The 22,938-nt window shown below is 42.8% G+C and overlaps 10 protein-coding genes across 11 annotated transcripts; 4 read left to right on the forward strand and 6 right to left on the reverse strand.

Annotated features, from left to right (window-relative positions):
- Nucleotides 1–665: 665 nt before the first annotated feature.
- Nucleotides 666–5,525, forward strand: LOC108110897. Its single transcript, XM_017220154.2, is given in 4 exon segments — nucleotides 666–1,002; nucleotides 1,483–1,702; nucleotides 1,704–3,443; nucleotides 3,514–5,525. Coding segments are annotated over 3 exon segments (2,535 nt in total). The 5' UTR covers nucleotides 666–1,002; nucleotides 1,483–1,552; the 3' UTR covers nucleotides 4,159–5,525.
- Nucleotides 5,526–5,640: 115 nt separating this feature from the next.
- Nucleotides 5,641–7,014, reverse strand: LOC108110898 (trans-1,2-dihydrobenzene-1,2-diol dehydrogenase). Of its 2 annotated transcripts, none has more exons than XM_017220155.2 (3): nucleotides 6,490–7,001; nucleotides 6,049–6,425; nucleotides 5,641–5,955 (listed from the first exon to the last, which is right to left on the reverse strand). In XM_017220155.2, exons 1-3 carry the CDS (start codon nucleotides 6,866–6,868, stop codon nucleotides 5,704–5,706), a joined length of 1,008 nt encoding a protein of 335 aa, XP_017075644.1. In that variant the 5' UTR covers nucleotides 6,869–7,001; the 3' UTR covers nucleotides 5,641–5,703. The 2 variants fall into 2 exon arrangements, with proteins under 2 accessions (XP_017075644.1, XP_017075645.2); XM_017220156.2 differs by having other exon boundaries at nucleotides 5,789–5,977; nucleotides 6,490–7,014.
- A 981-nt stretch (nucleotides 7,015–7,995) lies between these two features.
- Nucleotides 7,996–10,335, reverse strand: LOC108110882 (trans-1,2-dihydrobenzene-1,2-diol dehydrogenase). Its single transcript, XM_017220140.2, is given in 6 exon segments — nucleotides 7,996–8,410; nucleotides 8,470–8,716; nucleotides 8,782–8,981; nucleotides 8,983–9,074; nucleotides 9,149–9,377; nucleotides 10,230–10,335. Coding segments are annotated over 5 exon segments (1,008 nt in total). The 5' UTR covers nucleotides 9,357–9,377; nucleotides 10,230–10,335; the 3' UTR covers nucleotides 7,996–8,149.
- Nucleotides 10,336–10,428: 93 nt separating this feature from the next.
- LOC108110883 lies at nucleotides 10,429–11,470 on the forward strand. The gene is made up of 2 exons (XM_017220141.2): nucleotides 10,429–10,563; nucleotides 10,620–11,470. Exons 1-2 carry the CDS (start codon nucleotides 10,510–10,512, stop codon nucleotides 11,394–11,396), a joined length of 831 nt encoding a protein of 276 aa, XP_017075630.1. The 5' UTR covers nucleotides 10,429–10,509; the 3' UTR covers nucleotides 11,397–11,470.
- Nucleotides 11,471–11,568: 98 nt separating this feature from the next.
- On the forward strand, nucleotides 11,569–14,355 carry LOC108110881 (nuclear pore complex protein Nup107). The gene is made up of 2 exons (XM_017220139.2): nucleotides 11,569–13,853; nucleotides 13,935–14,355. The coding sequence occupies exons 1-2, from the start codon at nucleotides 11,684–11,686 to the stop codon at nucleotides 14,297–14,299; spliced, it is 2,535 nt and encodes an 844-aa protein (XP_017075628.1). The 5' UTR covers nucleotides 11,569–11,683; the 3' UTR covers nucleotides 14,300–14,355.
- Nucleotides 14,335–15,035, reverse strand: LOC108110884 (protein dpy-30 homolog). Its single transcript, XM_017220142.2, has one exon. It carries the CDS (start codon nucleotides 14,806–14,808, stop codon nucleotides 14,458–14,460), a length of 351 nt encoding a protein of 116 aa, XP_017075631.2. The 5' UTR covers nucleotides 14,809–15,035; the 3' UTR covers nucleotides 14,335–14,457.
- A 225-nt stretch (nucleotides 15,036–15,260) lies between these two features.
- On the forward strand, nucleotides 15,261–16,277 carry LOC108111122 (ER membrane protein complex subunit 3). Its single transcript, XM_017220474.2, has 2 exons — nucleotides 15,261–15,502; nucleotides 15,560–16,277. The coding sequence occupies exons 1-2, from the start codon at nucleotides 15,354–15,356 to the stop codon at nucleotides 16,155–16,157; spliced, it is 747 nt and encodes a 248-aa protein (XP_017075963.1). The 5' UTR covers nucleotides 15,261–15,353; the 3' UTR covers nucleotides 16,158–16,277.
- Nucleotides 16,278–16,299: 22 nt separating this feature from the next.
- On the reverse strand, nucleotides 16,300–17,484 carry LOC108111121 (cilia- and flagella-associated protein 20). The gene is made up of 3 exons (XM_017220473.2): nucleotides 17,375–17,484; nucleotides 17,125–17,316; nucleotides 16,300–17,059 (listed from the first exon to the last, which is right to left on the reverse strand). Exons 1-3 carry the CDS (start codon nucleotides 17,456–17,458, stop codon nucleotides 16,490–16,492), a joined length of 846 nt encoding a protein of 281 aa, XP_017075962.1. The 5' UTR covers nucleotides 17,459–17,484; the 3' UTR covers nucleotides 16,300–16,489.
- LOC108111120 (replication termination factor 2) lies at nucleotides 17,454–18,794 on the reverse strand. The gene is made up of 3 exons (XM_017220472.2): nucleotides 18,648–18,794; nucleotides 18,451–18,589; nucleotides 17,454–18,391 (listed from the first exon to the last, which is right to left on the reverse strand). The coding sequence occupies exons 2-3, from the start codon at nucleotides 18,517–18,519 to the stop codon at nucleotides 17,561–17,563; spliced, it is 900 nt and encodes a 299-aa protein (XP_017075961.2). The 5' UTR covers nucleotides 18,520–18,589; nucleotides 18,648–18,794; the 3' UTR covers nucleotides 17,454–17,560.
- A 156-nt stretch (nucleotides 18,795–18,950) lies between these two features.
- On the reverse strand, nucleotides 18,951–21,961 carry LOC108110613 (lipase member H-A). The gene is made up of 6 exons (XM_017219711.2): nucleotides 21,907–21,961; nucleotides 21,691–21,832; nucleotides 19,953–20,101; nucleotides 19,425–19,859; nucleotides 19,154–19,358; nucleotides 18,951–19,085 (listed from the first exon to the last, which is right to left on the reverse strand). Exons 1-6 carry the CDS (start codon nucleotides 21,950–21,952, stop codon nucleotides 19,022–19,024), a joined length of 1,041 nt encoding a protein of 346 aa, XP_017075200.1. The 5' UTR covers nucleotides 21,953–21,961; the 3' UTR covers nucleotides 18,951–19,021.
- Nucleotides 21,962–22,938: the final 977 nt, after the last annotated feature.

Raw genomic sequence — 22,938 nt, forward strand, 5'->3', positions numbered from 1 at the left:
ACACAGACTCAAGCCAATGGTACCCATTTCTATAGGCTTTTAGCACATAATTGATGTGGTGTGACCAATAATTTCAATAAAATTTCCAATAAGAAATCCTTGTTATATATTTTAAAATCAACTTTAAAATTATTTTAAATTAAAAAAAATTCATTCAAAACTGAAGTAAATAAAGCATTTCTGGAATATTGTCTCATAATTATTGTAGGCAATCATCCATTATTGTGATAAAAAAAGTTAAATAGTCATCAGTGGATATATTACATTTTTTAAATAATTTTTTTTTACACTTTAATCCCTACTAGGGTTCTCTGTTTTAAAAATCAAAAGCTCTACAAGAAAAACTTCCAATCATGCCTTTAGACACGATATTTTGATAAAAACTTATATAATAAATATATTATAACTAAGTTTTAAACGTGTTGCGGGGAAACCCATCACTTTTTTGACATTTCTGCAATTCATTACGCTTTTTAAATTTATATATACAGATTCATTGTTGGTTTCATTTTCAATCGCTTCTGCATAAGTCGTTTATCATATACAGCAACCACAGTTATCGGTATATCGAGTCTCTCCCCGATTTAAGTAACTGATGGTTTTGGTAAAATTGAGTATATTTGAAGTCTTAGATATCTGGTATATTTCATTAGTATCGCCGCGGGCACACTGGATGAAAGAAGTAATAACATTGCAAGAAAAGGAGTGAAAAATTGAGAAAGTGTGAAAAGTTTGAAACATCTTATTGAAACGACTATGACTTTTTAAGTGATTGAATTCATACAAAAAACATTGGAAATTCAATACATTCGCGTCCTGCTCTATTTTCGCACACACACACACATACAGCCCATCACACACACACACACACAGTTGCGCCTTTCGTCATCTCTCTCGCTCTCAGCTTTTTTTCGCAGCTGCAACGCAAATTCCAAAAAGGATAATCCCCACCGATCTCGCGAGTCCTGTCGTTAGTCTTAGAGCGAATATAAAGCCGCGAAGGTGAGCTTCCAAAAATCAGCTAATCAATATTGATTTTAATTTGCGGTGTGTCTACTTTTCGGGTGGCCTTTTTTATTGTGTGAAATTCTAGGGGATCCAGGACTTTGAAGGATTCTGCACACGCACACTCGTGCAAATGCAGTGCCACTTCAAGAAAGTGAACTACGATATATAAAAGAAAAGCGAAGGGAAAAAATATATTCTTAACCTTTACACGTACACAGAAAAAAATGCATTGATATGAACACTAATGTGATTATAAAACTCTTTGGGAGGTGATATTAATTTTAAAACGCTCTTAAAAATATATTTTTATAATTAATATTAGTTTTAAATACAATTTTGATAAAGTTCACATTCCACGGTGTTCACTCTTCAGGGAGGCCACTGTATATACACACCTGATCTAGAAATTTTTCCTACCTGCAAAGGAATTTTGCTTAAAAGGTTATATAAAACAATGTCCAATTTCTCTTATAGATGGTGACCGAAGGAAACTTGAAGATCTAGGAAGAGCAAGTGAATTTTTGGTGAATTCGACACGGATAGCATGTTCACTCCCATCAAAAAGATATTCACGTACATACAAAAAAATGCGAGCGGCTCCAATATGTTCAGCCCATCAGGAAACACGGCAACTGGCCAACGGGAGGACACTCCCAGTTTAAGTGCCCATGAAGACCGTGATATGAAGGATCAAGAAGAATGAGCAGTGTGATCATGAGGATGATCAAGGGAATCAAAGACAGCAACAATTGCAGATCCTGCCCGAACTGGACGATGATGAGGTCGACATCGAGAGACAGATCAAGACCTCCATAATCGATGCAACCAAGGTTCATGCAGCCAAGGCTAAGGCGTTGGCCTGCTTACCTTTGCCTCTGGAGCAAATGGACGATGAGTTGGCGGACTTTGCCCACGGCCCCGCGGACATCGAACTAGAGGAGCAGTTCCTCGAGCTGGAGAACTATCCGAATAACGAAATTATTGTGCTCGGCGATGCGGATCTGAACTCTTCTATAGCCTCTGATGCTGTTTCCGAGGATCCGCTGGCAATTGACAACTTATTGGACTCCTCGTCGATAACAACCAACGAGGAGGTCGATACCAGTGGTGAGCTGCTCTGGCTGAAGCTAAATAACGAAACGGAAATAGCTACCAGTTCTAGGGAGATGTCAACTACCAACCAGGTGCCCTCTAAGCCCGTTAAATCGAAGGAAGATGAGCTCCGAGACGGGGGCTCTGATTCTGGACTGGGCAGTGAAACGTCCGCGTTAAGGATGCTTAAGGATCAGGTAGAAAAAGAACCGGAACCAGAAGTCAAGGAAGTGCACGAAACCAAACCTATTAGATCGAATCTCAAACGGAGATTAGAGGATTCGGAAAACGATCCTATAGATCTAGTGCCCGACATTTCTGCTCCCCCCTTGGCTGCTCAAAAGCGGGCCAAGCGATCCATTAATTTTGACGAGGTGAAGGTGTACTATTTCCCAAGACAACAGGGATTCAGTTGCGTGCCGACAGCAGGCGGATGCACCTTGGGAATGGGTGCTAGGCATATAGCCTTCAAGACGATGACCCTGGCAGAGCATGCAGCGGAATTAAGACGGGCACATCGCAGCCAGAACCAGGAACTTCAGCCTCGTGGTTCAAGCAGTGATGACAGCGAGGAGTCTGAAGAGGATTACCTTAGCGAAGGTAGTGGCTCTGATGCCGAAGACGGTTCTAATGGCTTCCTTCAGCCAGTGACTCCCAAACAAAGAAGAGCCCTTTTAAAAGCAGCGGGTGTGCGGAAAATCGATGCCAGCGAGAAGAGCGAATGCAGAGATATCAGAAACTCCAGAGAAGTTTGTGGCTGCTCCTGCAGAGAGTTTTGCGATCCGGAAACCTGTGCCTGCAGCCAGGCGGGTATTAAATGCCAAGTTGATCGAGCCATGTTTCCTTGCGGATGTACTCGCGAAGCTTGTGGCAATACAGTTGGCCGGGTGGAATTCAATCCAACGAGGGTAAGAACCCACTACATTCACACGGTTATGCGTTTAGATCTGGAGCAGAGACAGGGCTCAGTTCAAGGCGTCCAGGGAGGACATATCCAGCAGCAGCAAACGCAGCAGTCCCAACAGACTATAAGCTATTCCCCGGTGGGAACGGCTGCCTCATCATCCGCATACTTCCTGCAAACACAATCAAACTACAGTTCCGGCTACGCTTCTCCAGCTTACACGCCCGAGAGCACTGTGAGCTACTACCAACAGCAGGTGCAGCAGCAGGGAGTGGCCGCATCGGGCCAAGTGATTCCTCAGCAGCAGCAGGCTCAGAGTCAGAGTTATGCGGGATACACTCAATTGGATAGCTTAGATTCGGGCCTTTTTGCTAGTGGCACCAATGCCACGCCCTCCTACGGAGAACTATATCATTCGCTCAGCTATGGAAGCACTCAGGTAAGTAATATTTAAAAACTTAAGTTTTAACTAGATTTAGATAATTAATTATTTCTATATCTTGCCACAGATCACTTCCTATCCGACCTCCTACCAACAGCATTCGCCGTCACCCGCCGTCGCTGTCGCCTCTGGAGCCCCCAACTCCTGTGCTTATAGCTCCTGTGCGGTGCCATCGGCTCCGCCGTACGGAAATGCAACCACCACAGCGTCCAGCAATGCGCCATACCAGACCACCGCTGTCTCCATTACGGCTGCCTCCACCTCCGCTTCACCGTCACGACTTATTGGAAATCCAGTTGGTGCTGCAACAACCTCACCAGTTGCCGTGTCATCCACCTCTTCCCCGACCAACGGCAATGAATTTATCAGTTTGAGCACACCGATCGCCAGTTCCTCGCGCCTCTCCCAGATCAATGATTTGCTTCAGCACAACCGCAACACTACCGCCGCATTGGTGGCCGTCTCCGAGGGACTAAGCGGTGTTAGAACCTCGTCCAGTGCATCCACCATCGACTCCATCGATACACCGCCTATTGTCGAGGATAGTCAGCAGCGAGGATGCATGAGCTTTGAGACGTTGCCCCCGCCGCTTGTGAATCCAGCGCCCATTGTTGCCGTGGTGGAGAGCAAGCTGCCACCGACGTTGGCCTTGCCAGAGCCACAGGCTCCTCCAACTGCCCCTCAGCCACGCCAGCCGCTAGAACAGCATTGAGCGAGTCCACCTAGAGCAGGGAATGCACCACCAAAACCGAGTTGGGATGGGTCCACTTGTGGGGTCTTAATAGGTTTTAAAATAGGAGAACATCACTTCTTGCGCAATTCTCAGTATCTTTGAATTGAATGCTATCATTTTATGAACTCCTTTTACATTTTTGTTTTTATTTTATTTTACCCATTTTACTTTAAGTGACCCCAGACTCAAGTTTTTTGTTCAGAGCCTAGATAACTATAGTAAATCTATAGAAATTCCAAAAGATTGTGTATTAAAAATATTAGACCACTTTTAACATTAATTCTTTAAATAACGTTAGCATTATTTAGTTCCTTTATTAGTGCCCCCTAAATATTCCACCATTTTGCCTACTTAAAAAAAGTTTAGGAAAGTATTTTAGTAAAAAATATAATTGGGAATTAGTGCTAAAGTTTTCATTAAAAGAAACTTGCCCGATACATTTTTTTCCCAACTTGTTGAGAATTGTACAAAGCGAGAAAGAGACCCACCCATAAATCGAAATAGGAGGAAGCAACGAGAGAGCTGGGAATAGTTTTTATAGCAATTTTACACAGCAAAAGACTTCATTACGTTTAAGGCGGCATTGGGCGTGGCTGGGAAGGGGAACGGAGGCAGGTAAAAAGGATTAACAGGGGCAGGAATCAAAATGGATAGCATTGGCGACACTCCTAGATTTTAGGAGATCTCTTCAGTAGCGGCGAGAGCCTGACAAATCGGGCTCGAACCGCCTTGTATAAATCATTTTATTGTTAAATTCGAATTAGTCTATAAGTGCATACTGTAGTTTAGTTACTTTGTTGCTTAAGTTATGTATTTCCATCGCAAAATCAAGCTTCCTTCTACTATTTTTTTCTATCTGTTATTTAAAACGAACAAAATTAGGACACTGTTTAACCTTGTTTATGGTGTTGCTTCAATGAATTTAATGAGCTGAGAGCCCCACAATATCTCTTACAAATTCTGTGTCAAATTTGATTTAACCCAACTTAACTCAAATCGATCGTTAACCGATTTTGTGTTTTGTACTTTGCATTTAGTTACGAAGCCAATTTAATTACCTAATGAGTTGTATGATCCTTTTGTAGAATTATCCTCGATTTAGCTGCTTTTAAGTATTCATTTAGCTCTTAAGTTCCTCAGTTCTGACCTTTAGCGTATTAGCCTTAATGAACCAACAAATGGCAGCAACCAGAATGAAAAAAAAACAACAGAAAAAAGCAACCACACATGCAGTACGATTTAGAAATATGTATATGCAACTTGATAACGACAAAAGCGGAAAAATGAAAAAGATAAAGAAAAAATAATTGCAATTATTTAAATAAATATTGAATACAAAATAGCAAGCATATTTTGATTTTTTTATGATTGATAAATTATATTTATTTGTATTGCTATTTCCAATTGTAGATTCAACGATACTAATTTTAATTTCAGGCCTCAATCTGATATAATTTTCCAGCTAAACTATGTTTATTCCCCGTATTTTATTTATTACTAAGTTTTCCTAACTTCTCTTACAGCTCAGACGTCATAGGTGACCCCGATTTGTCGTCTCATTTCATCGGTAATGGCTATGAGCTCTAGACTCTCGGCATGCGTGAATCTTGGACTCTCGAGCAGACGTTTCTCTATGCAACGACGCACTTCCTCCGCTTCATATCTCAAACCGCAGGTGTTCGTGTAGTGGAAATCAAACTTGGCCCGTGGCAACGGCCAGGATTCAGGAGGGCCGTTTGAGCGGCTTAACTGGGTGCAGCACCAATAATTGGACAGCTGGAAGATTTACAAAGTAAAGCTGAAACAGCTGCACTGATAATCCCTCTGACCCAGAGGTTGAATCCGAAAAAAAAACTAAGATAAGCTCACCTTAATCTCGCCCTTGGTACCCGTAATGACGGCATCGTTTTCAAGATTCTCCAGTCCTGTCACCAAAGCCACCAATCTTCGTCCATCTCCATAGTCCAGCATAAACTCACCCTGCACATCCACTCGATCCTTATTTAATTGCGTTCCACTGGGCAGGATTTTGACAGGGGAAACACCGAAAACAAACTGTCCCAGTTGTAGGGCGTAAATCCCAATGTCCATTAGGATGGAACCGCCTAGAGAGCGACTGCACACCCGTTCCATGTGAGCCAATCGGAAGCCATGTTGGATCTTCACCTGGGTTATCTCCCCAACGACATCGTTATTCAGAAGTTCCCTCAACCGATCGTAGCTGGGAAAAAAACGTGACCACATGCCTGAAAGCAAAAGATAATCAAAAATATATACCTCTCATTTGATTTGAGCTTTTTAAATCAATACCTTCCATGAGGAATACTCCGCGTTGCTCTGCCAAAGCGTACAGCTCCTTAGCCTGATCCAGTCCTAAGCACATTGGGGTCTCACATAGGACATTTTTACCCCTGGCCAACATCAAATGGACGACAGCATAATGATATGGATTAAGGGTGCCCACATATACCACATCCACCTCTCGATCTAGAGCCAAGGCGTCGAAACCATCATAATGCCTGGGAATCTGATTCCTTTGGGCGAACTCCTGAGCCCGTTGACCATCCACATCGGCCACGGCCACCACTATATGGCGGGATTTCTCGACAGTTCCAAGAGCGGTGACAAAATCCTGTGTTATCCTGCCCGCTGCTGCAATGCCCCAGTTGAGATTCGCCTGACTTTGCATTATACTTCCCGATGTACCGACTGCTATATGGGTATCCGTTCTGTTTTCGAATCGAGTCTCGCGCTCGGGCTCGTGTCCGGGCAGCTACTGACGCCATGATAATGATACTGAGTGCCAGTCCCGAGGGGTCTCCTATCAGTCCCTGGCATCTGCATTCATTGCACTTTTCGTATTCAATTGCATTCCGGTTGATAAGGAGCCGCACATTGACGCTCTATGAGTAACATTTTTGGGTGATGATGCTCGGGTTTTGCTATACTCAGTTTAATTCTTTGTTGTAATTCCTTTTTTGTTTCCTGTTTTATCAGAACTTAATATCGTTTTGATCGCTAATGATTAAGTACTAGTCAATAAGTTTCTGGAATCTGACCCATAATAGATTTCCGTCAGTGTTCTTGAAGTGATCATAAGGTTTTCGTCCACTCCATGTATTCCAAATCTCTAAAGGGCTTTGACCATGAAGTATTCTACGCAATTGAACTTATCTTATCTCTCAGAACTAAGACGAGCCCCCCTTTTTACTACTATCTACAAAAATTACTATTCTACCAAACTTTAAAAGTACAGTTGAGTAGTCTGCAAAAAGCTCAATTTTTAAAATTGTATAAAATTTAAAGAACTGTATGCTTAAATAGTATTTTCCTAATAAAATTTATAAAGATCATTCCAGTCATTAGAATTGGTCTCGCTTAGCGTCAGTCTAGGTGGTAAAATCTTGAACAGGGGATAAGAGAACTGATACAAAAAAAACCCTGAGATAAGAAACCCCTGCGATTTCTTTCTAGCTCCTAAATTAAAAGACACCCTATCACGCAACAAAAACGTGATCAACTGTGAACAGTATAGAATGAGAATTTTGCTATATCATCTAGTGTAGTTACACCCCAGGCAGAGTTCGACCTAGTGGGAATGTCATTGCTGCCGTTCCACAATCAATATTCTACCTTATCGCACTGTTTGTCAATCCTTGATTTAGAGTGGAGGAATCGAAAAAAATAGAATCGATGGGGGTACACTTTTTGTAAAAACATTTACATGTAAAATGTATGCACTTAAAATATAAAAATATTTTTTAATAAAATGTTTGGAAATTTTTTCATTTAAAGAAAAATTATTACAGACAATAATTATTTTTTTAAACTTTTCTATATTTGATTAAAATAACATCAAGAATATGTTGCTTTCAAAAATAGTTAGAAAAAGTTATAAAATGTTTTTTTTTTACAAAATTATGTTTATTACTTTATGTTATGTTTAAAAGTTTAATTTTAAAATCTACTTTTACTCCTCGTCGAACTTATTCAGCACACCGATCTGCTTGCGGATGGTGTCCTCGATCTCGGCGAAGAGCAAACTATCGGCGTAGGTCACGTTCTTGTTCTCCACATCGCCAGCGATGACGGACTGACGCACTGCCTCTGCCTCGTACCTCATGGCCTCGGAGTTGGCATAATTGGTCTGGTACTTGCCCTTAGGGGGCAGCCATTCCTTCTCCTGACCATCGATGTCGATCATCTTGTTGGCCGTCCAGAAGTCAATAAGCTAGAAGATAATACATTTATTATAATTTATGTTTTATTACGATAGATTAGATTACTTACGGTAACTTGTCCTTTGGTGCCCTTGATCACGGCGGTGTTGGAAAGTTTCACCTTTGAGGAGAAGCGCATACGAGCAGTGCGTCCACCGCTGTAGGTCAAAGTGGCACTGACGTCATCGTCAATGCCCTCGGCGTTAAGGGATCCCTTAGACTCGATCTTTTCTGGTTTCTCCTGGAAGGCCCACTGAGAGACCTGGATGGTGTAGATGCCCAGATCGTAGACTACTCCGCCACCCAATTCGCGTTTCCTTTGAAGGATAGAATCCATTAATATAAATTTGAAGTTCCAAGTACATTAAATTAGACCACTTACTGCAAGCGATCAACATGCTCCAATGGGAAACCAAAGTTGACCTCCACATCCTTAATTTGGCCAAGCTGACCGTTGGAGATAAGCTCCTTGACGCGCTGGTATGAGGGGAAGAATCGTGACCAGACGGCCTCCATGAAAAAGCGCTTGTTGTTCTTGGCAGCAGCCAGGATGCCCTCCACCTGCTTTTTGTTCATGGCCAAACGGCTTCTCGCAGAGTACGTGCTTGCCATTGTTCAGCATCAGCACAGCCACCTCGTAGTGCTGAGGATTCAGGGTACCAATATAGACCACATCTATGTAATAAAAAAGATAAATTAGTTTTTTAAAACAGCAAGAACTAAAAATTTGTTTTTTAAACTAAACTTACCGACATCGCTGCTCTTAGCCAGCTCCTCGTAACTTCCGAGGGCCTTGGGAATGGAGTGCTTGGTGGCGAACTCCTGAGCGCGATCCAGGGATCGGGCGGCAATAGCCTGGACCTTGTGGTCGCTGGAGGGCAGGGTGCTTAGAGCGATGACAAAGTCCTCGCTGATCTTGCCGGCAGAAGCAATTCCCCAACGGATGAGTTTCGACATGTTGATGTTTTGTGAAGCGGGCTACGAGTGAGTAGAAAGTCGAGAGGATTGTTAGTTAAATATGGATGGGTGCCTCAAAGAGAACCCATCTTATCAGCAGTGAATAAGAGAGAATCTAGCGCCATATCTCTTACTCTCTTTATCTCTCTACGGGAAGTTTATCGTCCTACTATTATTTGAAAGCAAATCGACAAAAAGTAATGGTTCTATTTCACAATGTTATTGAATTTGACCTTGTTTGAGTACTACTTGAATTATTCTGGATGCCACCTGTACGGCAATTCGATGTTATCATTCGATCGAACGAGCCCTCCTCTCTTGGCCAATAATTCCCGCAATAATAATAAATACTTGTCACGTTCGCTACACAGAGATAAAAGATAATTGCATAAATAATCAAAATAATGATAATGTCGTCATAGTTCAATTGGTTTTCGAATTATGTTGCTAAGATTTTTGCCTTCAATTTCTGGTCTACATTTTGTTATGATTAAATCTCTTTAATTCAAAGTTTTAATATATATGTTCTCTTACATTTTATTGTTAAAGTTGACATATTAATTTTTTTTAGTGTACCGATCATTTTTATTCCCAACAATTTTTCTGGAGTATTTGCTTTTTGATTTTTGTTTACAGCTGACAACAGGTACTCTTAATATTCCTTATGTACTTGTCCATTTGTAATTATTTTCCCTATTTAAACAAACCCATTTTGCATATAAAAATTTAAATAACCTTGAACGTTAAATAAGCCGACTAGTTGTTGACTTTTGCACGTTACAATAACCCTTTTAATTATGTTTATAAAAACTATGATGGCAATTGACTCCTCCACACTGTAGTTATATACTTAATTTTAATTAAACTTCTTACATTGAACTTGCTGAACTAAATGCTTAGATAAAACTTTCCACTGTGTTTATGTGCGACACTTCTATTTATAGCTTTTTTAATAAACTAATCCCTGAACACCCGACATGGAAAACAAGTCAACTTCCTAAAATCTCTTAAGAAATAAGCTTTTTGAAATTTCTGGTGGGTGTACCAGCTAAACATGCAGATGTATGCGTTTTGTGGTGAATGCCAATTTAAAGCGGAGGAAAACAGCTGTTTATTGTTTTCCTCCTAATTTTTTAAAAACACATTCTCAAAAATGATACGAAAACTATTATTTAACACACATGGTGTGTTAAAACAGCAACCAAAGGTGAGTACAATTTAATCTTAAAACCCTATGGTTGCATTACATACGCTACCGTGCAGTTACATCACATAAGACACCTGGCAGCACCGAAAATTTTGCAACTTGAACAAATCCACATAGACGAAGCCGTCAAAGTGGAGCCAACTTTATCTATCTTCACACCTGAGATTTGGCGGAGAGCACATCAAACGTTTCAGAATCACGGTTTAGAAACGACAAACTTTCTGAGAATAGTTACCGGTAATCCAGACATTCTTAAACGAACGCCAGCAAAAATAATCAACAGCCTGGAAATTTGGAGAGCCTGCCAGTTCGGCGAGAATCTTCTACACCTGCTCCTTACAAAATATCCTGAATTATTGGACATAAGTGACTCTCATCAGTTACTTTCTCATATTGGCTTTCTAAAAAGTCGCGTCTCCACAAGTAAAAATGTTTGGAAACTACTGATGAATAGTCCAGATCTAATAGCACAGCATGAGGAATCCTTAGAGGAAAAGCTTAATTTCATGATAGATGTAATGCGCATTGAAGTTCCGGAAATAGTGAAATCATCTGCTTTAACTTTACCATTTGAGGAGCTGCGTTGTCGCCACGAGTTCTTGGTCCGGTTGGGCTTATTCAAGCCGCGACCTCTGAAAGCCAATCCTGATGAGCCCACTACAAACCACAAACTGTATCAAATTACAGACACTTCAGAAAAGAGTTTTGCTACAAAGATATCCCATGTCACTCTGCCGGAATACGAAGCCTTTAAGGAACTCTACGCCAAGGAACTTCAGCGAAAATCCAGAAAAGCAAAAGAGGAAGAAGATTTCAGCGATGAAGAAGACTAGGATTACGACTTATCATTTAAAGCAAACCAAATTTGATTAATTTAATCAACTAATAAATCATTTTACAATGGCAATGTATTTGTGCATTAATTAATAGCATAATTTTGAATTCAAAAGAGTGGATTATTTAGTGAGTAGTTCGTGGGCATTTGGTATGATAGCCGTTATAACATCTGGTAACACTGGGGTCCCGGCATTTTTAGCGGAAAGCGCGTGAATTTCTGTTTTGTTATAATTAATTGAATTAATGCCAAATAGCAGATAGCCAGGAATTTCAGAGAGCAGCTATGCCCGACAGCCCGTTTCCAATGAGCAATCGCAGTGGCCTGCTGCGCACCACACTTAATAGTTCTGTGGCACCGCAGAACCTGTCTCATTCACTGCTCCTCCTCGAGCATAGCAACGCGACTGCCATGGAGGATCGGTCATTGATCGAGGATGCCGGCGACGATATGGATCGCGGCAAGAGCCGTGTGGATGTCCTATTCCCACAGTTTTTTGAGGTGCTACAGACACATAGCGGCGGAGCAGATGCATTCGAAGTGATTCAGGCTCTCACCCACATCTGTCGCGGTGTAGTGGAACAGCTGGAGCTGGAGATTGAGCGCGGTGTGGGTGGATCACAGGGTGCTCGACAGCGAGAAGCCATCCTTGGTTGGTTACGCCAAGAGATCTACACGTGGCGCCTAGTGCACGCCCTCTTCTACGACCGCATCTTGCTGCAGACTGATACACAGGCGGATGAGGCGATGCATGATGGTCCGACACTCGGGGGCAGCGAGAAGGAGGTTATACAACAGCTTTACACTATCAATGCTACCCTTCGTGAGTATCAGCTTGTGGTAGACTGGTTAGAAGCCTGCTACGATCCAGGGGAGCAACAGAACCCACTTCACTGCCATGACCGCATGATGGCTTGGGAGAACACGCTTTTCCAGTTGGAGAACCTGCAGGGCGCCGCCTTTGGTAAAGGTCACGAAATTGTGGCGCACCTGGACCCGGATGCGTCCGTACGCGAGAAACGCCCGCTGCACGCCCTAGACGAGGAGGACAATCTGCGTCTTTCCCGCGCCGTTTTTGCGGCCATTCGCTCTGGACGCGTAGATGACGGCCTAAAGCTGTGCAAACACTATGGTCAAACCTGGCGAGCCGCAATCCTTGAAGGTTGGCGTCTCCACGAAGATCCTAACTTCGAGCAAAGCGTTGCGGGAGTCCACGAAAAGCTGCCCATCGAAGGAAATCCCAGGAGGGACATCTGGAAACGCTGCGCCTGGATGTTGGCAGATTCCAAGAACTACGACGAGTATAGCCGGGCAACAGCAGGTGTCTTCTCTGGGCACTTGAGCTCTCTGAAGTCCCTCCTGCACAGCAACTGGCATGATTTACTGTGGGCTCATTTGAAGGTCCAGATTGACATCCGTGTGGAGTCGGAGATACGCGGCTGCTGTCTAAAACGTTATCAACCGATGCCCGATGACTACTGGAATGGAAAAATGACCATGGAACAGATATTCGAGGAACTAAACGTGGCTAAGGATGCATCGGTGCGGGACTTTGCTCAGGGACAATTGGGTATTATCCAGCGGCATTTAATCTTGGATACTTGCGGCGAGCTGCTTCAGCACATGGCCCGCTGGGTAGAGAAAGATGCCGGACAACTATCGCCTCATCAACTGCGCTTTATGGCCCATATCGTCCTTTTTCTGCGTCAAATCGGACGCGTAGAGCAAGAACGGCAGGCGGAGAAGATCATTGCTGCCTATGTAGAGGTCTTGATTGCGAGGGCCGAACCGCAACTGATAGCCTACTATGCAGCAGCTCTCTCAAATCCTCTGCAGGTTAAACTGTACTCCAGTTATTTAGAACAGGTTGAGCAAAAGCGTCAGCGGGAGTTGGCTCTGGATGCCGCTTTGAAAGCAGGTTTGGATGTGGAACAGATCACTAGAATCACGGTGGAAAACATTTGGCTCGCGAATCATCCACCTGGGGAATTCGGGGAGCCGCCTGCGGGCCAAATCTCTGTGCCAGATCAGCGCAAGATCTCAGCCCTAGAGTGGCTTATCCAACTGCCGGAGCAGCGCGGTGAGTTGCTGTGGCAGGCCAACGCCATGATACGCACCTATCTGGCCAGTAGCAAGATGGAATGCGTGCGCCAAACCTTTCGCATGGTGCCTGGCGACATTGTACAGCAAATCATAAACTTATACTGCTCTGTGGATAACATCCCGCCGCGCGAGGAGTGCTGTGTGAAGGAGTATCTATGCTACAAAGTGTATCTATCTGGAGTGGACAGTTTTGTGGAATGGAGCCGTTTGCATCAAAACAGGCCTAAAAAACCACAGGCTGGAGGTTCTTCTCAGGACAACTTCACGGAGCGCATGGCCATTGAGCGCAAGGAGCAAGCCCATCGATCCGAAGTCCAGCGCTGGGAGCATAAAGTTAAAGAACAGGCCAAACGTAAGTTTAGTATAGATTCCTGGTATATATAACTATTAATACATATGTATAATACTGGTTTCTTTCCTTAAACACTTTCAGAAACCATTGATACTCTGTACAATGTGCTAATGTTCCCGGATAAGGGATGGCTTGTGGATCCATTCATCGAAAAGCAGCCTGAGAACGCCGTTCAGCTGAACTGGAATCACCGCCTGCTGCAAATGGAGAAGCTACGCTCCATCTGTCTGCCTGAGATCGCCCTGTGTCTGAACGAAGTCATGTTTAAGTCCGGAGACTTTGCGGGATGTGTGCGTCTAGCGGATGAAATCTCCAGCGAAAACCGGCAGCTGTACAAGGTCTACACGAAGCACAAACTGGCTGAACTGCTGGCCAAAATTGCCGACGCCTCGCTGGAGCTGCTCAACTCGAAACTGGATCCATGGGGTTACCCCATCACAGTGTAGGATGTGTTCCCAGTACAATACGTGTGTTTTGCAAATACATTCTAACTTTAAACGTTTATTATGTTTCACTTACACAACTAAGGAGCGAAAAAAATGGGAGGTAAAGGGTCTAGGAGTTGTTGTCCACCGCAGCGACATTGTTCTCATCGCAACCATTGCTATGCTTTCAGCAGGTAGGAGGCCAGAAACTGAATGGGATCCGTGGGTCGTTCGCGGGCAAGAGCCTGCAGTCCGTGGAGCAGAACAGGCGCAACCGTCTGGTCGAGGTACTGTCGCGTGGGCATGGAGCTGGTCTCTCCGCTGGGCTTCTTGGCCGCCGGCTGTTGTTGCTGCTGCTGGGTCACTGGGTTCGTGGATTGGCCAACGGTGGTGGCACCGGATGAAGCGGCACCCGGCGCGACGGTCGAGTTGGTCTGCGCGTTATTGCTGCAGTTCTGCTCCTTGGCGGAATCCGTCGACGGATTTGGCGTGGGCGCCGGGGAGATGGGAGCATCGGTTTTGGCCTCCATCGCAACGGCTATATGGGGTTCCACAAATATTGGGCTCTCAGGTGGCGTCCAGTCAAAAAAATTCGATACGATTTGAGTTTACAAGTCGATAATTTGCAATTGAAAAATGAGCGATATATCGCATATATGTTACTTTTGTATCATATTTGGGGTATTCATGCGTTTATGTCGTTGTCCCACTGTTTTGATTTATTTGTTTTTAATTTTTCTGAAATATAATTTTTCTTTAAGTCTTTCTTTTACCGGCCATTCTTACTTTTTATCATTTGAGTCAATTTAAGTAATGTATTATTAAAAACTTTCAAGTTATGCTCACGTCTTTCTATTTTCTCAGTTTAAAATTTTATGACAAATAGTTACGGCTAAATATGCATCCTGTCTGAACCGGCCTTAAAATTCAAACGGGCACTGATACTTTGAATATTTTGTCACGACTGTGACTCGATAGAAAAACTTGGATGAAATATCGATTGTCATCCCCAATTGTTCCAATTGGGTGAAAATTAGACCGAAAAACTTGGAAAATCTAACAGATCAATTAAAACATGACGGAGCTGCTGATTGATCCAGACATCCGCGTGTGGGTGTTTCTGCCCATCGTGCTGATCACTTTTTTGGTGGGCATTGTGCGGCACTACGTCTCCATACTAATTTCCACACAGAAAAAGGCCGAGATCACCCAGATCCAGGACAGGTGAGGGCACAAAGTGCAATGAAGCACCCCTTGAAATACTTACCGTTTCATTTACAGTCAGGCGATGATACGGGCACGTCTGCTTCGTGAGAACGGCAAATATCTGAGTGCCCAAAGTTTCTCTATGCGAAAGAACTTCTTTAACAACGAAGAGACCGGCTACTTCAAAACCCAGAAACGAGCTCCAGTGGCCCAAAACTCATCCGCCATGCTCACCGACATGGTCAAGGGTAACTTCATCAACGTCCTGCCCATGGTTGTGATCGGTGGCTGGATCAATTGGATGTTCTCGGGCTTCGTCACCACCAAGGTGCCCTTTCCGCTGACCCTGCGTTTCAAGCCCATGCTCCAGCGGGGCGTGGAGCTGGCGTCCTTGGATGCTGCCTGGGTCTCTTCGGCTTCCTGGTACTTCCTGAACGTCTTCGGCCTCCGCTCTATCTACACTCTTGTCCTTGGCGAGAACAATCACGCCGACCAGACGCAGGCCCAAGCGGATGCCATGACTGGCGCTGCGATGACCATGCCGCAGGATCCAAAGGCGGCATTCAAGGCCGAGTGGGAGGCACTGGAGATCACCGAGTACCATAATGCCCTCAAAAACATTGACGCTGATATGCTGACCATCGTTAACGCTGCATTGGACAAGAGTCCTTGAGTGACGAAGCCTGCGGGCTCATCCTAATTAAGATATTTTAGCAAATTCCCAGATGTAACAAATCAGATTTTGTTTAAGAGTCCAAAAGGGGTTAAAATAAAGCAAGTTGTGTGTCTATAATAGGAAATTGTTTTCAGCTGACTTGCATTGTAAGAGGCATTTAATAAACATTTTTAAACTGATTAAAATCATCTTGTTCCCCAGAAAATATACAAAAATCATAATTTTGATTCCAATAGCTCTGGACTTGTCTATGACTGAAAATTTTAAAGATGACCCACTCCCAGTCGCGTGTTAACTGAATAATAAAAAAGAACAAAGTAGAAAATAACTTAGTAGTAGGCCTCTTCGGTGGCCTCTGTTTGTGGAGCTGGCTCCTCGGCTGCGGGCTCTGACGGAGCGGATACCGGTGGCGACGGAGCCTTCTGCAGCACAGGTGGCGAGGGAGATTTCTGTAACATCGGCTCCGGCTCACTAGGTGCATCTGTGGGTGGTCCTGCAGCATCTGACTCAGCATTTTTCGATGGGCCTGCTTCGCCGCGAGCCGTGTTCAAAGGAGACGGAGGACGGGCGGTGGCCTGGACCTTGAACTGCTTCTCCGGCTTCTTAAGATCTTTGGGCTTGCCCATTAGACGGTAATCATTTGGCAACTCTGCCTCTGTGTAGAGCTTGTCGGCGAAGTAGATGCGGCGGATGCGAACGTTGGCATGCAGCTGCAAAGACACCGTCTCCAAGTAGTTGGACCCATAGGCACGGCGCGTAAAGTCGGCTAGGTTGAACTGGATCTGATTCCAACCTGGGGACATGCCCATCGGCATAGCCGTACAGAATGGTTTCACAGATGTCTTGCTCTGGAAATTGGACACTCGGAAGCGTCGCATAAAGCGTTGATCGTCTTGAATCTAAGGAGTGAGATCGACCTTTATCATTTCTCATATAAAATGGAATCCCAAACCCCTTAACTAACCTTAACTTCGAAACAGAAGTACTTGTGCATATTCTTTATCAGAAGCACTAGGAACGGCAGCTTGATGCCCAGCTGCTCCTTGCACTCGCTGGGACAGTGTATGAAAGTGGTGGAGACGTTGGACCCCATGATCTCGAGAACCAGAGACTTGATGTCCTCATCGTAAATCCGCTTTATGTAACCGTTCTTTGTCTGTTCAAGGAAGCTTTCCAGAAAATGCATAAGAGTTTCATGTATTTTAGATACTCACATAGGAGGACCAGTTGGTAAGGGGCGAGCTGCCCACGCTGTACAGCACGGTTAGAAACCCTTTCTGGTAGGCTGAACGATACATTTTCGATTGTATATTTTTGAACTGTGTCTGGTTTATACGATTAGGCTAAGAACAAGTCTCCAAATGACTGATTTGGAACAGCAAACTTAAACTAAATACAGACTAATTGTAAAAGGGATTGTAGGTGACCCAGTGAGCTCGCTCCTGATCCTTCTCGGTCTTATGCGAAGTAAAAAGCGATTTGTAGACGTCACTGGCCTTGGGATCTTTGGCCACGCTGAAGTCGCTCTTAAGGCGCTTTAGCTCGGGATCCTGCATAGCGTTTACCGCGCCAAGTCGTTTAAGCTGGGCCACCGCCTTGACTTTCGTGCTCGTAGTTGGCTTTTCTAAAGCAGCAGACTTGGATGTTGACGCCACTGGTTCCTGAGGCTCTTCAGGTTCAGTTTTAACCTCCGTCTTTTTGGCTCCCTTTTTCTCCTTCTTGGATGACTTGCGTTTGGCTGCCCGCATCTCCATTTTAACCCTCATCAACTCCAGATCCTCGTCATTTCCGTTGAGCACAACAACGTCCTCGACGCTGTACGGAGCCTGACAAAGCGGGCAAGTGCTGGCTGCGTTTCCCTTGATCTGTTTTAATGCCCGTTCGGACAGCACACATCCACAGCTCCACAGAGCAACGAAGCGGAACTTGCCGGACATCTCAAGGCCAATCAGCTTGCAGATATACGGAGCATTGCGTGTGTCCAACAGACCCTCTGTCTTGTCCTCTTCGGTGAAGGCAGGATTAGGTGTGGGATTAAGCTGGCGGATGTCCTTCATGCTCTTTACATGCGCCGCGGTCTCGGGCATCGGCTCTTTCTCAAGGAGTCTCTCGATTACGCTTTGCTTGGAGTAAAGCCTGCCCATGCCGCACATGGCTATCGGTTCCTGAAGGCGTTGCTGTGTCAATGCGCAGTGGCGCCAGCGGAACTCCCGCTCTGCATCCTTGTCTTTCTGAAACGTTCGAATTATGAGAGTTAGTTAGGCTTTAATGAAATTATTTAATTACGTACCTGTTCCGGCTTCTGCTTCACACGCACCAACTCATCACGCCTGGGAATGGTTCCACCATCGCAACCCATTATTTATTATATATTATTTTTAAGGTTTCCAAACTTTTTCTTCGCTTGTCTTTTGTTTGGAACCTGAGATCTGTAATTTATCTTCCACATTATTTAGTTTTATATTAAGTTAAAGCTACATCACTTACCCAAAATGAACAACAAGTATATATATTTAAAACCTTTTTGGTTTTAATTATGTTTAATTAACGTTCTATTTTCAATTTTTATTTATTTTTACAGAAATGTTGCTCATATACACAGTCAGCTGTGTCGATTACAACGATTAATATGTGTATCGATTGCTTGTCTGCGATTGGGGTGACCATAGCAGCTAAATCATTTTGAATATTGTATTTCCATTTTTTTCATTTTGAATGGTAAGTGATAGCCATTGTGAATAAAAATATTTTTTTAACACCTTCAGTGATGAGTAAACAAAATAATATTGCAAATAATATTTTTTCTGAAATTTATTATCAACATCTCTATTATAGAATTACAACCTATTGAAGACCAGCTCCTACGCATCTGTGAAGGGGCAGTGCTTGGCATACGGCACATCTATGCAAATGCAGCCTCGGGCGCTAAAAATTTGAGTTTCATTAAAATTGATAAAAAAAAATAATTCGCTAAATTTCTTTGGAGATCTTACTCATCGGGAGCGTCGTTGCCTATGTGATACTCCCTCAGCAGCGAGTTGAACTCAAAGGGATTTATTTTTCCACTGACGGGCAGCCTCTTTGAACCACTGAGATTCAGGCAGCCATTGGGACATGGAACCCCCATAAACTTCTTGTGCTTGAAAGTGGCCGTGGCCAAGTAACAGATGCTCAAGAAATGCGAGCAGCGGGATCTTCCTGTTGGATACAATCATATTTTATATAAGTATGCATTCTTTGATATAGCGATATATAAGCTCTTACTGATTGGATTTCCCTTGCAAAAAGGCTGGATGCGTCCTCCGTTGACGCAATAGTTGAGGTGTCCGGTATTATCCTCCTGCCCCAGGAATCCTGCATTAGTATGAATCACCTGGATGACATTGGCATCGTCTATTGACAACCGGAAGGTGTTGCTCTTCTTGCGCTCTATTAACGGCCGAGCAGGATCCAATCCTATGATGCGGTACTGTTTTCTCGTCAGATGATTGCTGATCATGCCGCAAATGTGGGCGCCCAGCGAGTGGCCCACGCAGGTGATCCTTTCCCGAACTGCTCCGTAGTGGGTCAGGAAGGCGTAGATCTGAGCGGTGCACTGAGCCGTGAGCCTGGTGTTGATCAGCGAGTGTAAGTAGCACGGATAGCGGGTCAGAGGTCTCCAGTCCACAGTGATGACGTTAAAATCGCGGGATAAGTACGCTAAAATTGTGAAGAGTTTATAAAAGAAGATACCAGAAATATTAAATATTTTATTTTATGAAGATTATAGAATCTATTTAACTCCATACTCACCATCTCTAAGAAATTGTAGGTGAATATCGATGGCGGTTCCATTAAACCCATGAATTATGAAAACTGTTTCGCGGTGTTTGCTGAAACCACCTTTATATAGGCTCATTGGGTTTTTCACGTTTAACGCGATTCCTCGGCGTGGCCCATTGCTGAAACAAATATTTAATATATATAAAAATTTTTTGGTTTAATCCTTTTTAAATAATAAAATTGATTAAGGGATAATACTAAAAAATCAGTTATAAAATAAAAATTATTAACTATGTGAGTGTTATTAGGAATTTATAACGTCATTTATGGTGTTTAAGTATTTTCTTGTCTTTAAAGTTATAAAAATTATAATTGTTACTTCTGAAATGGCAGTATTAAATGGCGATAATAGTTTGCAAATATATCTGTGTTGTTTGCAAATGTTTTTCGTTTAAATGGAACGATCAACATTCCTCGTGGGTATAAAACCGGAGAAACCTCTCGTGCGAGAAGCCAGAACATGGTCAATAAAGTGATTTTCGCTTGCTTCCTCTTCACTTTGGTTTTCTGTCTTAACATTATTTATTGTCAAGCAGATTTTGTAGAAAAACGTATATATTGGCTAAGAATAATGAAAATGATTCGTTGTCATAATAAATTGTATTTGGAGAAGAATCTTTACTTTTTTGTTAAAGATAAATCATCAAAGAATTTTGAAACAGTTTTCATTACATTATACTGTATTTTAAGATACCTAATGATACTCAATTAAATATTCCACATTAAAAAATAATTGATAGAAAATGAGATTTCTTAGCCGAAGAAATGCAAAAAAGTACAGTTATCAGCAATTACTGTGAGAATGATTCCCATAAGTCTTTAACGAGATTAAATAGTTGCAGACGACTATTTGAAAGTCTCTTGGTTGGAGTTCCCAGAACGGAGGTGTCAATCCGGTAATTTTTCGCTGTTATACAACCATCAATCAGCAGACTGTTAAACGCTTGCCATCATGTAATCCCCTCTGCCGGTTAATGTTACCACAGCAATTACCCGTCTGCTCTCCAAAAATGGACTTCACCAGTTGCGACTTTGTCTCATATTGGGAGTTGGTGGTGAACTTGAACAGACAAGTTGCCAAGGAGTCGTTTGTAAAGCATTTTATTGGCCAATTGGCCATTGAAATCGATGTCATCGCTGGCCAAGCTTGGCGGTAAATATGGAAGATGCAGGCCACCTTTTGGCGAGAGAATCTCATCCTTAGTGGGTCAGTGGCTGGTTTTCAAGAAACGAGTTGCCCGCCCATTAATTGCACTCTTATTTTTCGGTTTTTTTTCCAGCCAATATCCTTGTGGTTGCACAAGTGCAGTGCGTTAAGTGTTTCGGCAGTTGACACACTAACCGAGTGAGCAATCCAGTTGCCTAACACCTGAGGAACTTTCTCCCCCGCCCAACAGATGGCATAAATCATCACCATAAGTTGGCTAAGCCCGCAGCATAGAGAAAATAACCTAACTCAAACTAAGATGACTACTAATCGAGTTTTATTTGAGTTACCGCTCATAATAAACTTCAACTTGTATACGTATATCATTTATTGATTTTATTAAAACGACCCAAAACCAGTTTCATTTATGAAGGAAATATTTTTGCATGAAATTAATTCACTTTCTTATAGGAATTTTATTACTCTGAGCACTTTCTGATCTTTCAAATTGCTTTTTTAATGTTTTGTTAAAATGTTTCTTGCACATCCCATTAAACTTACGGAGCATACAGCCGGTGATCGATATGCGGACTGGGACAGAAATTCTTATCGCGCAAAAAGCAACGCAAGACATTTAGGTCCAGGGCTCCACTGTTGCGCAGATTCTTCCAATCCATTTGACTTAACAGCAATGTTTGTGCATCTGCAATTGTATTTTCCATTCAGGATTCTTTATTTTTAGTCCTTCTTAACATTAATTTTTTAATATGCTCGTACCTTTGGCAAATAGTGAGAATAAGCAAAGCACGACGAGATGTTTCATTTTACTTAAAATTTCCCGGTCTTGTGACTTATTTGTTTTTTAAAGAAATTATTTTTAACTTTCTTTATTTTTTATGACATAATTCAAAGCAAAATGATTCAAGCCAAAAGAAATATTTCCAATTTTAATTCCTTTTCAGTTTACAGCTAAAAAATTCTTCACTTAAACACTTTTATAGATCACAAATCGAAATCTCATATTTTCGATGTGCTTTATCGTTAAGATTACTAATTTCAATTTAACAGAGCACTCAATTTTTATTTGGTAATATTTATAACGTAATCCAGTAATTTAATTAGTGACTTGTCAAGAAAATAATTATACAAATTAATTTTGTTTTCCCACGTTTTAGTTTTTAATTATTGAGTTATTTTACTAGAGGACATTCGGCTTTCCTCTTTTCGAATTTGATTTGCTTTCACATATTTTGTATATTTAAACCAGATTCCATGCCGCATTTCCGTTTAAATTGACAACTTGCACTGCGATCACATGTTTTGTTAATTGATATCCATTTGATTTTGACAAGCGATTTCATTGTAATCCTTAACATTGAAATTAGCAATTTTGATTTTTTCGCGAGCAATCCGCACAACGTCTTGCAGATTCGCGTTGTGCGCTGCAAATGCGCGAAATTGCGCGACTGAGGAAAATGCAGTCGTCGCTTGCAGAAGCAGCAACTGCAGCAGCATTTGCAACGGTAGTAGCAATACCAAAAGCAGCAACACTAGCAAAAGCAACAGGCAAGGCAAAAACTGGCCAAAGAATCGCTCAACCCACCGCCTATTGCCTTGACTTTGCCCAACTTCGACTTCGAAACGTGAACGACTTTGGCTAATATATGAATAATGATGCCGTTGTTATTGCTGTTGCCTGTATGGTTGCTGCAATTGCTGCTGGTGTTGTTAATGTTGTTGTTGCTGCTGTTGCTGTCTGCCTGGCGACGACTATAAAATAAAAATTCACGGCACACGCAACGCTGCACT

The sequence above is a fragment of the Drosophila eugracilis genome, unplaced genomic scaffold (genome assembly GCF_018153835.1).
Source record: "Drosophila eugracilis isolate 14026-0451.02 unplaced genomic scaffold, ASM1815383v1 contig_445, whole genome shotgun sequence".
NCBI classification, from domain to species: Eukaryota; Metazoa; Arthropoda; class Insecta; order Diptera; family Drosophilidae; genus Drosophila; species Drosophila eugracilis.

Coding starts and splice junctions, on each gene's coding strand:
- LOC108110898 (XM_017220155.2), bottom strand. CDS start 6,868: ATGCAAAGTCAGGCGAATCTCAACTGGGGCATTGCAGCAGCGGGCAGG. Junction 6,426..6,489: donor CGGAGTATTCCTCATGGAAG/GTATTGATTTAA, acceptor TTTTGCTTTCAG/GCATGTGGTCACGTTTTTTT. Junction 5,956..6,048: donor GTACCAAGGGCGAGATTAAG/GTGAGCTTATCT, acceptor TAAATCTTCCAG/CTGTCCAATTATTGGTGCTG.
- LOC108110883 (XM_017220141.2), top strand. CDS start 10,510: ATGATACGAAAACTATTATTTAACACACATGGTGTGTTAAAACAGCAA. Junction 10,564..10,619: donor TGTTAAAACAGCAACCAAAG/GTGAGTACAATT, acceptor GCTACCGTGCAG/TTACATCACATAAGACACCT.
- LOC108110881 (XM_017220139.2), top strand. CDS start 11,684: ATGCCCGACAGCCCGTTTCCAATGAGCAATCGCAGTGGCCTGCTGCGC. Junction 13,854..13,934: donor AGTTAAAGAACAGGCCAAAC/GTAAGTTTAGTA, acceptor AAACACTTTCAG/AAACCATTGATACTCTGTAC.
- LOC108110884 (XM_017220142.2), bottom strand. CDS start 14,808: ATGGAGGCCAAAACCGATGCTCCCATCTCCCCGGCGCCCACGCCAAAT.
- LOC108111122 (XM_017220474.2), top strand. CDS start 15,354: ATGACGGAGCTGCTGATTGATCCAGACATCCGCGTGTGGGTGTTTCTG. Junction 15,503..15,559: donor ATCACCCAGATCCAGGACAG/GTGAGGGCACAA, acceptor TTTCATTTACAG/TCAGGCGATGATACGGGCAC.
- LOC108111121 (XM_017220473.2), bottom strand. CDS start 17,458: ATGTATCGTTCAGCCTACCAGAAAGGGTTTCTAACCGTGCTGTACAGC. Junction 17,317..17,374: donor TTACCAACTGGTCCTCCTAT/GTGAGTATCTAA, acceptor TTCCTTGAACAG/ACAAAGAACGGTTACATAAA. Junction 17,060..17,124: donor ACTTCTGTTTCGAAGTTAAG/GTTAGTTAAGGG, acceptor CTCACTCCTTAG/ATTCAAGACGATCAACGCTT.
- LOC108111120 (XM_017220472.2), bottom strand. CDS start 18,519: ATGGGTTGCGATGGTGGAACCATTCCCAGGCGTGATGAGTTGGTGCGT. Junction 18,392..18,450: donor TGAAGCAGAAGCCGGAACAG/GTACGTAATTAA, acceptor CGAACGTTTCAG/AAAGACAAGGATGCAGAGCG.
- LOC108110613 (XM_017219711.2), bottom strand. CDS start 21,952: ATGAAACATCTCGTCGTGCTTTGCTTATTCTCACTATTTGCCAAAG. Junction 21,833..21,906: donor ATTCTCACTATTTGCCAAAG/GTACGAGCATAT, acceptor ATACAATTGCAG/ATGCACAAACATTGCTGTTA. Junction 19,086..19,153: donor GGCAACGACGCTCCCGATGA/GTAAGATCTCCA, acceptor TCAAATTTTTAG/CGCCCGAGGCTGCATTTGCA.